The sequence below is a fragment of the Achroia grisella genome, unplaced genomic scaffold (assembly GCF_030625045.1).
Source record: "Achroia grisella isolate CSIRO2021 unplaced genomic scaffold, CSIRO_AGI_Agris_v1 utg2156, whole genome shotgun sequence".
Taxonomy (NCBI): Eukaryota; Metazoa; Arthropoda; class Insecta; order Lepidoptera; family Pyralidae; genus Achroia; species Achroia grisella.
The window spans coordinates 160,632-179,207 of record NW_026712714.1 but is presented as its reverse complement, the minus strand read 5'-3'; the positions used below and the strand labels follow the sequence as shown (position 1 = coordinate 179,207).

Below are 18,576 nucleotides of genomic sequence, written 5' to 3'. Positions count from 1 at the left end.
TCTTCACTATAAAGTCTAGCCGACAGAAACCGAGTACGTTTCAGTAACAGTACGCAGTTACATGTAATTAAAAAAAGCACACGAGGAATATCTCAATATAAAATGCATCTATTACTAAAATAATAGTCTAAAAACCAACCACAGACAAATAAGTAAACAGAGTTTAATTTCAGGACATATATTGTCAGAGCTTTCAAATATTTTAGTGGTAAATGTCACTATTTCCAACCGAAACGTAGCTTACAAAAAAGAGCTTTCCGGCTGACTGAAATACACAAACTTTGCACAAAGTATGATAAGACGTTTACAGTTTCTATGAATACAGGATATCCATGTATAGAAACAGTTATTTTGACAGTTCAAATAAAACTTGTTAGCATGCTAGAAGCATGCTCATAGATATATTTATTTATTTATAACTATTATACCTGTATCTAGTAATTCATACGTAACGTATACATGTATAGCTAACATCATTCTATCCGCACAATTCTGGGCGAGTTCAGTCTCCTTTCTTGTCGTAATTTCACCACCTCCGATTTCACTATCCTGTAACAAACAATGTTGGATATAAACCATCTACTGTCCGCTGGGCACATCCTTGTTAATCTAGAAAATGACTCACTCCACTACGGAATGCAATCAATAAAAAATTGTGTAATTGAACCAACCATTGTGGAAGGAAATAACATCTGTAACACAGAGATTCCCTAGCACAGATGTTACGGCCTATAAATTAGTGATGTTGTGTAAAAATGAATCAATATACTATTATTAATTAAAAAATAAAAAAAACCCTGTTTTTTAACAAGGTATTAACCTTTCGTGTGCTTTCATAGATAAAACTGTTTCTTATATAAAACTTTCATAGATAGAGCTTATTGATACATAGCTTGTAAAATGAAATGATTTTATTTTGCGAGACATGTGGTGTGCACAGATGTTATAAAGTGGATACATAATATGATTCCATACAATCCGTCTTATATGAAGACATGCAAAATTTTATATTAGTTGTGTTTCTGTAAATAATTACACAATTCTGTCTTTCAGATAGCATATTACATTATTATATCATACAACTTAAAAAAAATATTATATCTATATTATTATTTAGTCATTATATGTCAATATTATTACTGTTATGTCATTACTATTATATTGTGTTCGGATTTATCCCGGATTTAGTTGGGCCTGGGGGGAAGCTGCAAGTAGTGAAGGTGAGTGTTAATGCATTCTAAAAGGGCCTTTTAAACCTACACCCGTGTCACAAGTCACGGGCGCTACTTGGGGTTTCTCTTCCGGCAGCCGGCATCGAAGCCCAAAACATCTTTATAACTAGTGGTTCTGGCAGTACTCACCTGAGCAGCAACAGTAGCGCGAGGATGTTGCACGCGATCAGCATGTAGAACACGTGCGACCACGACCCGCTCGTCGAAACCACGCCCGCCAACATTGGACCTATCGCCGCGCCTGCCACACACGTCACAAACGTCACACTCCTCACACTCACCGAGTACCAATGTCGACAGGAGAGAAAGTGTTGGTAATGTGGACTGATCATCCCCATTGCTAACAATGTACCGAGTAAGGTCTCCTCCACGCGGTTCCCCCTCGAAACCATTGTGTTAAAGAAAGAAAGAAATAAACTTTATTCAAATAAACTCATTACAAGCACTTTTGAATAGTCAGATTTTGATTCTACCACTCATTCGGAATGTAGATTCATCACAAGAAGAATGAGCAAGAAACTTGTGTGTGGCTCTTTTTAATAGATGTTTTTTTTTATATAAATAATTACAGTGTAAGAGGCATGCGATAATCAACATAGAAATCGCTACGCACTCATTATTAGTGTAATCAGATAATATTGCGAGTGCTATGGATTTTAAGTTTTTCTATAAAAACATTATTATCGTTAACGAATTCTTCAATTTTATAGTAAGCTTTTTTTGCAAAGGAACTGTTTTATTTGACATTTAAATCTTTTTTCTGGCAGATTTATAACAGACTCTGGTATTTTGTTATAAAACCTGACGCAATTGCCATAAAACGAATTACTAACGTTAGTTGAACGACATTTAGGTAAAATCAGTTTGTTATTGTTAAGTAAGCTTTTATTGGTGCAATCACTAACTCTTTTGAAACTGTCTATATTCTTCCTGGCATACTTGATATTTTCATAAATATATTGAGAAGGTAGAAGTTAAAATGTTAGGAGATTGCCACGATGTATCCGTCATACTCGTGACCGTGTGCTGCTTGTGGGGACTGGTCTGTTCTGGTTACAAACACTGTTTAGACTATTTGCTTTAGCAATAACATATGCTGGTGGTCACTCTATTCTCCCAAATTTGAATTTATAAAACATCTGTTTTATTGTAAACATGTACAACATTTATTTGAACAGAATACGAGCTGAGTTTCTTGTCAGTTCTTCTCATCTCGAAATCATTTCGAACTGACGATAGATTTGACATATCATAAGAGTCTATAATAAAGCTATATGAATAAAGATATTTTGAATGAAGTAGATGTAGGGGTAGAATACACAGCGGCAGTAAATATACTGAAATATGAAAGTAAAATATATATATTTGGTAAAGTAACAAGGCTCACATACGATATGTCAATAGAAAATCTTACGAACAATAGAATACATTTTCTTTATATAATAATAATAATGCTATTAGGTATGTTGTATTTCAAATTTGTATAATAAAGGTATGTTGCCATCTCCTCTCCTTAAGAGGGGAGATGCGAATTTTTGGGAAAAAAAAATAAATAATAATAATATCAGGACAATTCACACAGCGCCATCTAGACCCAAGTTAAGCTAGCTAGAGCTTGTGTTATGGGCACTAGACAACTGGATAACTGATACATATACATAGATATTTTTTTTTTTGTAAATACATACATATTATACATAGAAAACACCCAGACCGATACAAACAATCATACTCATGGATACAAATGTTTGTGCCGTGCGAGGAATCGAACCCGCGACCATCGGTCGTAAAGCGGTGTGCTAGACCGCTAGACCACCGAGGTCGTCAAATATATAAATTATATAAAATTCAAATTGTCTTCTACAGAATAACGGGCAGATATAAATTTAAGTCCAACAGTAGGCACTCACCGACGCTGCCGGTGCCGTCGATGATGGCGGTGACAGTAGCCAGCGCCTGCGAGTTCCCCGCCAGGCTGCTATGCGTGCCTGGTAAATTATAACAGTTAGACTTCTCATTACCAGACAAGGTCCAGCGGCGGCGGCCTCGTATAAAGTTTATTCTGTTTGTACATATTCTAGAAGCTTTATACTGCAAGAACTTGCAGTTAGAATAATGAGATATGGCTGTGTAATTGCAGGATTGATAGTAATCATATATTTTTTAATCAATTAGTCGTATATACGTATAATTAGTAAAAATCACGGGATCTTACCACGTTTTATATTTATTTGCTGAGTTCCCGATATTTCGGTAGTGTTTCAACCACCATGATCACGGGTAAACTGTTTATGTGTAAATGTGGTAAGATCCAGTGATTTTTACTAATTATACGTATAAATAATGACCGCGTCAAGTTTAAAACAATTAGTCGGATGTAGATTATTGTAGATGTTAAAGATTTTGATGACGTAGATGATGACGTTGTAGACGAGGATGATATTGCTCTCGATTGCTCTTGACTACTAAGTCACGACTGCTCTTGCTATGAGGAGAATTTTACTGATAATGATACTAATCATATAGGTCAGTCGGTGTCGCCGTAATATATACAGGGTAGTGAGTACGTTACCGAGCTCGGCGCTGACGGCGGTGGTGATGAGGGCGTAGGGTGCGTTGACCAGCGCGCCCACCAACACCAGCAGCGCCACGTTCAGCCCGTACTGCGACGCGCCCCACCGACTGTACGCCACCAGCTGCGTCGGACGACAACTCACATTCAAGCCACATTATCACAGATTTGTCAGGGACATTCTGATACCAGTCTGGATACATATCTCCCACATTTAAGTATCCAACATTCGCCGAGACCGATAACGGCTATTTAAACTGTGTTTTATTTATATAGAACATTTATAAATTCTATATGCGCAATATTTTAAGGTAAACAGGAAATTAGTAGAGAATATATAAAAGCTCGTTTCTAACTATATTCTAATGAATTAACATACTTTACTTAATATAAAATATATAGTTTACTTAATATAAAATACTTCAATTTAAACATACAATGAGAGTTCACTGCATTCATTGTATATTAATAATTCTTCGGCATATTTATGCTACTACATATATAATTTAATTTACCGTTTACCATCAGATGGACCGTATGCTTGTTTGCCACCTAAGTGGTATAAAAAAAAATTAATAAAGAGCAATCGTTACTAATCAGAACTGGTAGCTAAAGGGCTTCAATGGAAGTTTCTATTGTATAAGAAATAAGTTTTTAAATAGCGATCGTCTCCGTCCAATTCAAACGGTGATCGAAATTACGACGGCCCGAGTCGAGGTTCGAACCCCTAGCGGTGCCCTAGACTATAGTCGTATCCGTCGGGCAGGAGTCGGCCTTCGGCCGCTCCATAAGTCCTTCCTTTGGTTTGGAGTGCACCTGCACTCGCCCGCTATCGTCCGGTGAAGCTGTAAGGCCAGCTGCGGCCGACAGCGATAGAGTATGGAGTACTGACTGCGGGCGCTCCGAGGGCGTAGAAGGCCGCGCAGACGAGCCCGGGCGCCCCCAGCCGGTCGGCCAGCAGCCCCGCCGCCACCGCGCCCGCCGCCCCGCCCGCGTCGAACACCGTGCTCAGCCGGCCAGCCTGCTGCGGCGTCAGCCGCGCTGCACGCGACACATTTTATTTATCACTAACGACCGGGAACGTCCGCGCCTTCCTCCGCCTGGATTTTGTTTTACTTCACTAAAATAAAACTAGAGCAAGTCACTCGTTACTACATCGGCTACCTGCCAGAAAACTCCCGTCAGAATCGGTCCGGCCATTTTAGAGATCAGCCGGAACAAACAGACCGACAGACAGACAGATAAAAATTGTAAAAAATGTTATTTTGGTGTATGTACCGTATTTATTTTGTAGTAGCTCGTATGGGATGAAGAGAGACCACTAATTTAGTAGTATCCGTGGATTCCTTTATTTGGAATAATTTACAACTTATGTGCGTAAAATCATGTCATTAGTATACTATACAAACAGGTGATTCCATTCATGGAGTGAGAAGGCAATGCTAGTGCGCACCGGGTTTATAAGTAAGGCGATCGCGTTGCGTCGGCAGTTGGCGCGTAGCTGTATTACACTAATCATGTGTGCTGCTACATATTCATATGCAAGTAGTAAAAAACGGTTATTTCAATATTACAAACAGACACTCCAATTTTATTTATATGTATAAATAATGGAGCGGTGCACCCGTCTGCACTATCAGTTTACGCAAGTGGAGCACCAGTGGAGTGGACAATAACCTGAGCGCGAAGTCGGGTCGGTCCATCGCGACAATCCACCACCCGATGGAAACATTACCGACGCATCATCACATATCACAATGGTATCAGCATTACGACCATTACGTCGAAAGAACCGCTATACCCTCCATGCATTATCATTGGAGAACTGAGATGTGACGCCTCGATACCCTGTAATTTGGCTACCATATCTCACCCTTTAACCGAATGACAACTTACATAGCACGAAGGTTGGTGACAGAATACGTACAGTATTGTGCGCATGTGTAATACGTGCGGTGAAAATTTGAAATTAATTAATCAAATACAATAATTAATTAAATTAATGATTAATAATAAAAATAGTAATAATAATCATTTCAAATTTGATTATGATTAATCGTTAATCAAACTTTTGATTATGTATTTTAATAATAATAATAATAATAATATTTATTTACTGCTGACAAGGAAACTTACAATATTGAACAAAGTAACAAAAGTATGTATTTAATCTTACAAGCTAGTCCTTGTGAGAGTCTGGAGTCTGAACTAAGTCGAAACCTATGTATTTTAATCATTACTTTCAATCTTCGATGACATTAACTTTCAGCATACACTACTTCCGAATGGTATACTCACTGGAGGAATTGATGTAGACGGGCAGCCAGTAGAGGAAGGTGTAGCTGACCAGCTTGGCAAAGAACAGCGACAGAGAAAACTCCACCACCCCGGGGATGGCCAGCGCCCGAGAGAACGACACGGCGGAGGATGTGCCCGACGGACGCCGCAACAGCGCCGTGCTCTCTGATACCTCCTCGGGCTCCGGCGGGTGCTGCGGATCATATACCCATACCTAAATACTACCAACTAGCCTTAAACCTATTCTAGGTCTGGTATATAGATCGAGAAAGTATCTTACACGCACAAACAGGAGCATGGGTAGAATTTATCAAAATTCTTTCTTAGGGGATGCCTACGTCATAACATCGCGTGTTTTTACCTGCATGCTTACAAACAGCGCGCGTTTCAGATCCGATCCGTCCAGTGGTTTGGGCTGTGCGCGCGATAGATCACTATGTCACACACGCAAACAGGAACGCGCGTCAGTCACCTTTAAGTTATATATATTTAGAGCAATCTTATCTAATATTTGTGATCACGTGTGATTTTGTACAGTGTGTAGGTTTAACCTACACACGTAAAATTCTCGTGTCACAGTTTTCGTTCCCATACTCCTCCGAAACGGCTTGACCGATTCTCATGAAATTTTGTGAGCGTATTGAGTAGGTCTGAGAATCGGCCAATAACAAAAATAGATTTTCATCCCCCTAAATGTTAGGGGTAGTCCACCCCTAAATTTTTATTTTTATTTTAAGGCAAAACAACGTTTGCCGGGACAGCTAGTAACTTTATAATTATCCCTCCGCCATTTTGCAATGACAATCAATTATTACAAAATGGCGCTAAAGCACGCACGATTGTTGTACGCGGGAATGCGCTCAGTTTGCGCGCGCGGTGTTACTCGTTCTCTTTGTCTACATATACATGCATATTTTTTCTTGCGTAAAAGTCGATTTGTACGAGCTAGCATCGTACATTATTTCGCAACATTAACATTTTATTTTACATTTCACATTTCATTAAAATCAGTTCCCATTCGGTCATCAAGGACGCCGCGCGTACTCATTACAATCATTAATCAGTTATATTTTAAGTTTCAATATACAGTTTTAATCAAGTTTCTATCAGTATCATTTATCAGTTTTACCTATCAGAATCTTTATAGTTTCGGTACAACCCGAACATGATTCATGCGTGAAAGAATGAAGTGTAAAGTTCAATGGTTAACTTTACACTTAATCTTTCACGCGTGAATCGACTTTTAATATGTAGATAAAGTTTATGTACTGGATGATTGTGTTTTTTGCGTAAAAGCCGATTCTCGTGTAAAGTAATATTTTTCTGTATCTGTCCTGCAATCAGTAGACGACTATGAACAGATGTGGTATAGCTGTTATGGCGCGGGTAGAGAGTGATTCCCAGCGGAATCATAATTTCTTTTGGTGGTCCTGATTAATCATCAGGTTCCAGTAGCCTACACCTTTTAAGCCGATGTATATATCAGGGACTGTCAGTCGGTTGGCCAGCACAATAGGATGGTTCACTAGCCGTGTCTTGTACTTGGAGTAGTGGTGTTTTATCTCTTCGGCTACTGTGCTTGTGTTGAGATAATCATGAACCTCAGATATTTTTGCAAAGCATGGTGCATTTCTAAGCTGTTTCAAATTGTTATTGTTGTAACTAAACACTAGCGCCATCTGTGCAGGCGTTTAAACAAACACCAACCTACTCTGTTCCGTCTCTCTGGAATATTCTACTCTGTGTGTCTTTTTCTTTCTATTACTTACTGCGACATGTGTACTATTTCTAATTAATAAACTATATTTGTAAATTGCTGTTTTCTGTTATAAAATACAATATAGTTATATTGAGCCCTTTTTATTATGTTTATGTCGGAATTCAAATTCAAAAATCATTTATTCATGTAGGACATTTTAGCCGCTTATGAACGTCAAGTTTTTACATTATAATTTTTTTCCCTACCGTCCAGTTCGGTATATAGATCCAATTGAGAAGAACTGGCAAGAAACTCAATTGAATTACTTTTTTTTTAATCCAGTTTATTGACAATGCATAGGTGCCAAATGGGTTTCAATACAGAGTTGTAGAGTATTTGTTAAAAGAAAAGTCAAATCAAATTAATTGTAGAGGCGATGTGTGCACTCACCAGTGGCGCGTTAGCGGAGTGCCGGTTAGGTCTCAGGTTCGCTGCCTGCAACAGACACACACACACACAATGTCACACAGTACTAGTAAGGTCAGTGACCACCACTGACGTCATATACATGTGGCCGCTAATGTTACCAGTTTAAAGGAAGACGTTAGAAAAATTATTAATAAAACATACTAAAATCATCCTTGCTAATATTATAAGTGTGTAAGTAGGTATGTTTGTTACTCTTTCACACAAAAACTACTGAACCGATTTACATGAAATTTTGCACACATGTTCTTGAAGGTATTATCTACTACTATATATACACATAACTTCACTTTTTATACTAATTTGTCTATTAAAAAGTATATATAAAAAAAAAAAGAAGAAACAGATACAATATTTAAGTCTCAATATAACATTATGTCACTGCTGTCCTTACTAGGTCATTATAATGACCTGTATGAAGGAAAAGTATTAGAGTATTAGAATGAACATAGTATATTTTTTATTAAAAAAAAAAACAATTATTTATTTATAAAATATCAACATTTTGCTACTTCAGCGCCATCTAGCAGCCAGTAGTGAAGTTATGCGACCAAAGCCGCGGGTAAAAGCTAGTAAAACCAAAACCAAGTTATAACTTTTGCAGTGTCTAATTACTAAAGTTGTACCGTTCCATCAGAACTGTAATAAATTTTATATTTGTATGCATCGATTCGTTCTTTAACATCGACAACAACAAAACCATCGAGTTATAACTTTTGAACAGTGTCTAATTACTAAAGTTTTACCGTTCCATCAGAACTATAATAAAATTTATATTTGTAATCAGCATATAAAAATAAATATTGAATTCCTATTTTTGTTTATATTAAATTTAATACCAATCACTCAAAATGGTCTTTGGAACATCGACAACAACAACAAAAGGTCAAAATCAAATTGCTTAAGAGTACCATAACTGAGATCAAGAAGAGACGTGAAAATGTTAACCACATCAAGCCAAAGGGTAAACCGCCGGGTCGTAAACCACCACTAACGGAACGCCAATTCAAACAACTGGAAACTATGGTTAATAACCCAAACCCTCCGACACAACAAGCGATGGCCGATATCTTGAAAGTGAAGAGACATGTTGTGAGGTATCAAATAGACAAAAAACTTAATAAAAAGTTGGCCCAAAAACCGAAAGTACAAGCATTGAGTCCGGGTTCGGTGCAAAAGAGATTTGCCGTTCTTGGCCTATGTATATGAAATTGAGATGTAATCGTTGGAAAAAGTTCATCACTACTGATGAAGCATGGTTTTACCTTGCTAACCGTAATCGTCAAACACGTGTCCAGTACAAATCCAGAGGACAAACTCGCAAAGACCTAGACGTATACCAACAACAGTCACATCCTAAGGGTGTTATGGTATGGTTGGGCATTTCGGCAAATGGCTGTACTTCTCTCAGATTTGTGACACCCGGTGCAAAGATCAATACAGACTACTACATAAAGAAGATCTTAAAGCCATTTATTCGACACGATATACCAAAGTTGTACCCAAATAAGGAATGTGTCTTCCATCAAGACTCAGCCCCAAGTCATATGTCAAAAAAGACCCAAAAGTTCCTTAAGACAAGCAGAATTAATTCCATCTCATCAATGGCTACCAAACAGTCCTGATTGTGCTCCTATGGACTACTTTTTTTGGGGATATCTGAAGAGGCGAATGAACAAGCGAAAAGTCAAAAAAAAAGACTTTACGGGAAGAGGTCAAGAAAATCCCACAAATAACGATCAACCGAGCTTTAAAGGCATGGCCAAGAAGATGCCGTATGATCTACTATAATAAAGGCTTTCATATTGAAAAACATAATTAAAATTTCTTTTAAAGTAATAAAGTTATTTAACTTTGAATTCGTTCGAATGCAAAGTATCAATGCCTGTACAGCATGGGGTTTTTCAAGAAGGGTAAATTAAGGTTGTTTACGTGACACCCCTAGTGTTTCAGCGTCAGTCGCGTCACAGTGTACGGTACCATTTACCATCAGATTGGCCGTATGCCTGTTTGCCACCATAGTAGTATAAAAAAAACAGAAACTGAGAACCACAGTCAAAAACTTACATCAAAATCAAAAATCAGGGATACTTTTTTTTTCTGATATTGTACAATACATTAATGATTATAAATTGACGTTTATCATTACATAGTATAAAACAAAGTCGCTGTCGCTGTCTGTCCGTCCCTATGTATACTTAAATCTTTAAAACTACGCAACGAATTATGAAGCGGTTTCTTTAAATAGAATGATTCTAGAGGAAGGTTTATATGTATAATACATCGTCGGTTAAATAGAAAAATGTCAGTATTCAAAATGTAATTCTTTTTTACAAGACAAGCATTTAAAGTTTTTTTAAATTTCCTTTAAAGTTTTAACAAAAATTTATACAGACAGTATTATATATAATTTTAAAAGAATTTAGATAATGATTAAGATGGTGTGGTTAATTTAATTGATTTATATAAAAGGAGGCAATTCTAGATTCTAATTATGAAAAATGACTTTTTTCTATATACTCCTCGACATGTACACCCGGGCGAAGCCGGGGCGAGTAGCTAGTTAAATATCATCCCAAAGAGAGGCCCGAGTCCAATAGTGGGATCATGGGTTGAAAGTGAGTTTATATACAAGCTTAGCTTAAGTTAGTGACAGACAATGATAATCTGCGAGGTGGTACCTGGTCACCAACGATCACTTGGGGCTGCTCCTCCTCGTCGTCAGAGCGAGACGGCCGCGGCTGGGAACATATATTTTAATTATAATAATAATAATAATAATCTCAGGACAATTCACACAGCGCCATCTAGACCCAAGTTAAGCTAGCTGAAGCTTGTGTTATGGGTACTAGATAATTGATACAAATACATAGATATTTTTTCGTAAATACATACATATTATACATAGAAAACACCCAGACCGATACAAACAATCATATTCATGAATACAAATGTTTGTGCCGTGCGAGGAATCGAACCCGCGACCATCAGTAGTAAGACGCTGTGCTAAATCGCTAGACCACCGAGGCCGTCAAATTATGACAACATTTAGATCAGTGATTCCCAAAGTGGTCTATATGGACCCCTGGGGGTCTATGACAAACTGCAAGGGGTCAACGACAGCGGTGATCTTGTTTTTAAACAAAGTTTATTTTTCTAAAATAAAAGTAGCCTAAGTTACTCCTCATTACATCAGCTACCTGCTAAAAAAAAGTCCAATCAAAATCGGTACAGCCATTTCAGAGATTAGCCTGAACAAACAGACAGACAAAAATTGTAATAAATGTTATTTTGGTGTATGCACCGTATTTATTTATTTATTTAACTTTAATGCACAAAAACAATGTGTACATATGGCGGACTTAATACCTTGTGGCGTTATCTACCAGGCAACCATGAGTGGTGCAGAGAAAGATTAATTTATATTCATATGCATGTAGTACAAGACACTCCAATTTTATTTATTTATATATATATATATATATATATATTGTTTACGCCGAAACGTAACATTATTTAATTTTACCTATACTTTCCTTACGCAGCGATAGTTCGACCAATACTCTATTTCACTCACACGCAGCCGCGCATCTCGTTCATTCATTTTTAACTACCAATATAATAGAAACATAAGCGCGCGTTTTAATTTGCATATCTGTCTCACTCACGCATACTCATCTCATATATGTCCTTCCTTGTCCTACTTCCTGAAACTATGTAACGTGTCAAAGGACAAGAAGAAATAGAAAGACGACTTCCGTCCAGTTAGTTCAAGTTCACCGCCGGCCGCCATCGCTAACGCTGCTCAATTTCTATCCGTCCAAAACTATTATACAATAAACCGCATAAAGTGAGAATAAATCTGTAATGTGTTGTGTCTGTTGATCAAGAAGTTTTAAGAAAAACATAAAAATATTAGTCTTAGTGAATAGAAAAGAGAACCAGCGCCGAGAATCATCGGGAGAAGTCGAAGAAAGAATTCACCGGTGAGCTCCTTTGTCCTTTCTACCTATTCACTCCATATTTATATATATAAAAAATAGGGTTGTCACAACGCAACTCAGGGCGCCACCTCAGCCCTAGTTTCCGGGTATAGACTTTGTCTGTATAAAGTTGTCGATGCGCGTACCTCTGCAGTGGCTGTGGCCACGATGCCCACGGAGCGAGGCTCCGGCGGCAGGAACAGGAACACCAGCAGCCCCACCGCGCCCATCACCAGCGCCGGGTACACGAACGACAGCGCCCAGTCCGACTCCACGAACGACGCCGCCATTATTGTACCTGAACATGACCACACTCAGGCCTCAGTACATAAGGATACTCAAATGTCTGATACTCTAATGAAATGAAATAATAATAATAATAATCTCAGTACAATTCACACAGCGCCATCTAGACCCAAGTTAAGCTAGAAAGAATAAAGAAAGAAAGAAAAAAGTAAAATTTCTTCTTTCTTTTTCTAAGTTAAGCTAGCTAAAGCTTGTGTTATGGGTACTAGACAACATTTTTTTTTCGTAAATACATACATATTATACATAGAAAACACGCAGACCGATGCAAACAATCATACTCATGAATACAAATGTTTGTGCCGTGCGAGGAATCGAACCCGCGACCATCGGACGTAAAGCGGTGTGCTAGACCGCTAGACCACCGAGGTCGTCAATGAAATGAAATAATATTTATTCAGTAGAAGAAAAAACTAAAACAAACAAAAAGAAACGCTGCAACAATTACAAAAAAAAATACACAAATTACGTGTGTATGTTTGTCGAAGCATCTACAGAATAGGTCCGAGCTCAGCACAATGCTGCAGCGGCTGGAGCGCTGCAACGCTGTTATTCAGCACGAGACCTGGGGTGGTGTATTGCCGTGTACACGATTTATGATATGATATACTAAATATATAATAAATTTTCATATAAATTCATATTTTATTCTCCAAGCGACTATCGCCGTATAAATCCATTGAGATTTCATCATCATCCACGAGTCGCGTCGCCGACGTGTACGAACCTCTATGGATATGGAGAATAAAATCGTAGAGTATCAAAGATTTGAGTAGTCTTGTGTACGAAGGGCCTTACCGTTCAACCAGAGTAGGGGACGAAAAGAACTGGGATCATCATCTGGACTCCCCCACCCGGCCCCCTACTGGGAGGTAGCCTACCCCAGTTTACCCCAGCAGAATTCTGCTCGGATAGTCTACCCCAGCAGAATGCCCAGGCAAGGAGCTTATATTCCAGGCCTGAACCCTACAGTCCGGGGGGGAAGGGGATTGTTAGTAATGTGGATTGATAACCCTATTGCTAGCAATGTACCTTATCAGGTTGACCTCCACGCGGTTCCCCCTGGAAACCATCGTGTTAAATTCCTGGTGAATTTGTCACGATGGGCTAACTGACCTGACCTCATCCTCATCTTATCATCCCCCACTGGTGCCCCGCCTGCGTAAATCGTCAGCGCAGGCGGGTGCACCATTCCATTATCATCCACAAAAAAACCCTTCAGTCCGTAAGGACCTGCGGACGACCAGGAAGGGGTACAAGAATAAGTTACGTGCTCACCAAGTATGTTCCCAATGGAGGTGTGGGAGTTCCACACTCCGAATATGAGGCCTTTCTTGCCGTTTCCGAACCACTTGCCGACGATGGCGACGGTGCCTGGCCAGCCAGTCGTCTGCGCGATGCCAGCACCCGCCTACATTATGAGAGAACCAGGGAAACGTAGTATTAGTCTTACTTTGATTATATAAGCCTTTTGACAGCCTCGGTGGTCTAGTGGTTTAGCATACCGCTTTACTATCCGATGGTCGCGGGTTCGATTCCTCGCCCGGTACAAACATTTGTATTCATGAGTATGATTGTTTGTATCTGTCTGGGTGTTTTCTATGTATAATATGTATGTATTTACGAAAAAACAAATTATCTATGTACTTGTATCAGTTATCTAGTACCCGTAACATTCTATATATAATGTATTTATTTAGAAAAAAAAATGTATCCATGTATTTATATCAGTTGTCTAGTACTCATAACGCAAGCTCTGCTTAGCTTGGGACTAGATGGCGCTGTGTGAATTGTCCTGAGATATTATTATTATTATAATAGCAGAAATGAAGAAATAACAATCTTACTTGACAAGAATTCTTGATGTAGAAATTTATTTAGAATTTTCTGCTTCAAGAATAATTCTTTAATTAAAGCATTTTTGAATATTCATTTTGATTTTTTTAATGTAACACAATTTTCTTTAATGTAATTCGATAACTGTAATGATACAGTTTTAGAAGTTTACAGAAGATTACAGTGTAAGAAGAATTAGCAAGAACCTTGAGTGTAGCTCTATTCAATTATTACACGAATTGCTTTACTTTACATTTTAAAGTTAAAATGAGTGAAGTACAATTTGCCAACTAGTACTAATTTATTAAAATCAAAACATCATCAGTACATATGTAAGGAAGCACTAATTAAATGGTGACAACCTAGGCTTTGAAGCCGGCTGCCGGAAGAGAAACCCCAAGTAGCGCCCGTGACTTGTGACACGGGTGTAGGTTTAAAAGGCCCTTTTAGAATGCATTAACACTCACCTTCACTACTTGCAGCTTCCCCCAGGCCCAAGTAAGTCCGGGATAAACCCATTCCTAATACAATTCACTTTAGTATCCAAAACACAACCGGCACGCTCTGCGCTCGTCGACTGAATGCCGCGGCTCACCCAACCAAAGAGGATTATTCAACTACCGACCTCCGTATTTATAGACCAAAGTCAGTGTAGTAGGTTGGTCTATAAATACTAGATGGCGCTATTTACAATATTCGTAATAATCCTTACATCGGGTACTTAATTAGTACTAAACACAAACTACCTTCTTTTAATATCTTTTTAAAATATCGGATCTTTTTCTACAATATTGATGTGAACTCTAACACAGTATAAAACAAAGTGGATGTCGCTGTCCGTCCGTATGTTTGCTTAAATCTTTAAAACTACGCAACGGATTTTGTAATAGGTAGAGTGATTCAAGAGGAAGGTTTATATGTATAATACATGTACACCCGTGCGAAGCCGGGGCGAGTAGCTAGTTAAATATATAATCAACTGGTTGAGTACTTAGTTACTTAGATAAAAATAAATCAGTGGTAATCATTAGAATAGAATAGAATAGAATAGAAAATCATTTATTCAAATAAACTTAATTTAAGCACTTTTGAATAGTCATAACAATTTGTTTTTTATCTACCACTCGTTCGGAAAGCTGTCTCATCACAAGAAGAACGAGCAAGAAACTTGTGTGTTGCTCTTTTAAATAATCCTTGTAAGTTTACATTTACAAGTCGAAACGTGTGAATACAAACTACCAACAAGCACTAATTTTTTGGGTCAAATATAATCTTGCAATAAGATTAAATCAGTCGTAGTGATAAGAGCAGACCAGTCCCTACAAGCAGCACTCGTTCACGAGTATGACGGATGAGCCAGCCATCACTGCGCTCGATTATATTTTAGCCCTAAAACTATATATATTGTAATAATAATAATAAGAATCTCAGGACAATTCACACAGCGCCATCTAGTCCCAAATTAAGTTAGCTAAAGCTTGTGTTACGGGTACTAGATAACTGATACATATATATAGATAATTTCTTTTTTGTAAATACATATATTATACATAGAAAACACCCAGACCGATACAAACAATCATAATCATGAATACAAATGTTTGTACCGTGCGAGGAATCGAACCCGCGACCATCGGACGTAAAGCGGCGTGCTAGACCGCTGGACCACCGAGGTCATAATACCTAAATCGATTATAAATTGAAACTATTCTTTCGTGTGTAATAATAGTTCTTACCTGAACTAACAGGTAGTATGATATATTGTGTATGCCGTAGGTGCGGGCGATTCCGAACAGGTAGCAGAAGATGGCAGAAAACAGCATGCCCAGCGTGAGGAAGTAGCGCAGGTCCACACGCTCCGCTACCATCCCTGGGGAGAGACGGGCCGAGACGACATCATCATTACATAGTATAAAACAAAGTCGCTGTCGCTGTCCGTCCCTATGTATGCTTAAATCTTTAAAACTACGCAACGGATTTTGATGCGGTTTTTTTTATAGATAGAGTGATTGTAGAGGAAGGTTTATATGTATAACTAGCTGTTCCCGCGACTTCGTCCGCGTGGAATTTAACTTTATTTTTCTAAAATAAAAGTAGCCTAAGTTACTCCCTATTACATCAGCAACCTGCTAAAAGAAGACCAGTCAAAATAGGTCCAGTCATTTCAGAGATTAGCTGGAACAAACAGACCGACAGACAGACAGACAAAAATTGTAACAAATGTTATTTTGGTGTATGTACCGTATTTATATTCATATGCATGTAGTAAAAAACGGTTATTTCAATATTACAAACAGACACTCCAATTTTATTTATATGTATAGATACATGTACACCCGGGCGAAGCCGGGCCGAGTAGCTAGTATTAATAACAATAATAACCTAGGACTATTCACACAGCGCCATCTAGTATCTAGTACCTACCAAGATAGTCAGAGCTTGTGTTATGGGTACTAGACACCTAGTAGAACATATAAATAAAATTGGAGTGTCTGTTTGTAATATTCAGATAACAGTTTTTTACTACACGTATATGAATATAAATACGGTACATACACCAAAATAACATTTTTTACATTTTTTGTCTGTCTGTCTGTTTGTTTGTTACGGCGAATCTCTGTAATGGCTGGACGGATTTTGACGGGACTTTTATTGGCATATAGCTGATGTAATAAGGAGTAACTTAGGATACTTTTATTTTAGAAATATAAAGTTAAATTCCACGCGGACGAAGTCGCGGGTACAGCTAGTACAACAACAATAAAATATTTGTATATGAGACCAATACAATTTTTTTTTATTTGGTTTAAAGGTTTGGGCTTTTGCTCTGAGTTTTATACCTGTACACTGGGACCTTGAAGATCTATTGTGAAAGAAAGAAAGAAAGAAAGAAAGAAAGAAAGAAAGAAAGAAAGAAAATTGTTTATTGTACGCATCCTTTTCTTCAGAGCTCCCTTCGTGAGTCCATCAGGGACAAGAATTGAAGGATATTCTTAGGAGCGATGGTTTTTATATCCTCAGGAAAGAGTGTATACTTTCCAAAGGAGATATTTCATTTATGCATGAGTGGGCTACAACCACATGTGTAGTGACGTTTTCTCTTCAACTTGGCAATCACATATCAATACAAACGTGTCGTGAGAGATATCGAACCCGCGACCATCGGAAAAGCGGTTTAACCGCTAGACCTCCGAGGCCGGTATTTTAAACATACCAGAGACAAACATGGCGGCTGCGTAGGAGAACAGGAAAGCACTGTCCAGTGTCCCGAGCAGGGTATTGGCCTCCGTCGTATCTGTAACGATATGGTGCATTTTTTTTATATATTTACTTCAGGCAACTAAGACCATATTATAAATAGAATAGAATAGAAAATCATTTATTCAAATAAACTTAATTTAACCACTTTTGAATAGTCACAACAATTTTTTTTTATCTACCGCTCATTCGCTAAACTCATCACAAGAAGAACGAGCAAGATCACAAATCTTTGTAAGTTTACATTTACAAGTCGAAACGTGTGAATACAAACTACCAACCAGCACTAATTTTTTGGGTCAAATATAAATATACAATAAGAGAAAATCAGTCGTAGTGATTAAAGTAGACCAGTCCCTACAAGCAGCACTCGTTCACGAGCATGACGGATGAGCAAGCCATCACTGCGCTCGACCATATTTTAGGGCGCCCGATGACCCGGCCCACCACGCCGCCACATATCTTATAGACTAACGTACATATGAAATAATATAATATTAAGATATTGAAATTGTCTGTATGGTCACGGCACTGACGACGGCAATCAGCCACGGTCATCGGGCGATATGTCTGGCGGCGGCGGCAGCACGCTGCAGTTCCGGTGCAGCACGCTTTTATGAATGGGCTTGCATGTTGTCATGTACGTGAAGAACGTTGATTATATTTGTGCACACACACACAAAACATTGGGAGCTTCAAATAGAATAGAAATTGAAAATAACTGAACACACACATTTTACATTAGGGTTGCCACTTTTGAAAAAATATTGTCAATTGAAAATTTTTTCAAACATTACCGCTCATTCAGAGAAAAATATTGTAGAATTGAAAGTAACTGTGCGCGCACACACACATTACATTAGGGTTGCCAGCATTAGAATATTTTTTTAACTGTGCACACACACA

The 18,576-nt window shown here is 38.2% G+C and overlaps 1 protein-coding gene across 1 annotated transcript; it reads right to left on the bottom strand.

The window, feature by feature from the left end:
• Positions 1-353: 353 nt before the first annotated feature.
• LOC131842306 (glucose-6-phosphate exchanger SLC37A2) lies at positions 354-18,310 on the bottom strand. Its single transcript, XM_059190844.1, has 13 exons — positions 18,223-18,310; positions 17,627-17,707; positions 16,149-16,282; positions 13,855-13,987; positions 12,417-12,568; positions 10,969-11,028; positions 8,252-8,296; positions 6,103-6,295; positions 4,697-4,845; positions 3,805-3,928; positions 3,143-3,220; positions 1,362-1,473; positions 354-549 (listed from the first exon to the last, which is right to left on the bottom strand). Exons 1-13 carry the CDS (start codon positions 18,308-18,310, stop codon positions 474-476), a joined length of 1,425 nt encoding a protein of 474 aa, XP_059046827.1. The 3' UTR covers positions 354-473.
• Positions 18,311-18,576: the final 266 nt, after the last annotated feature.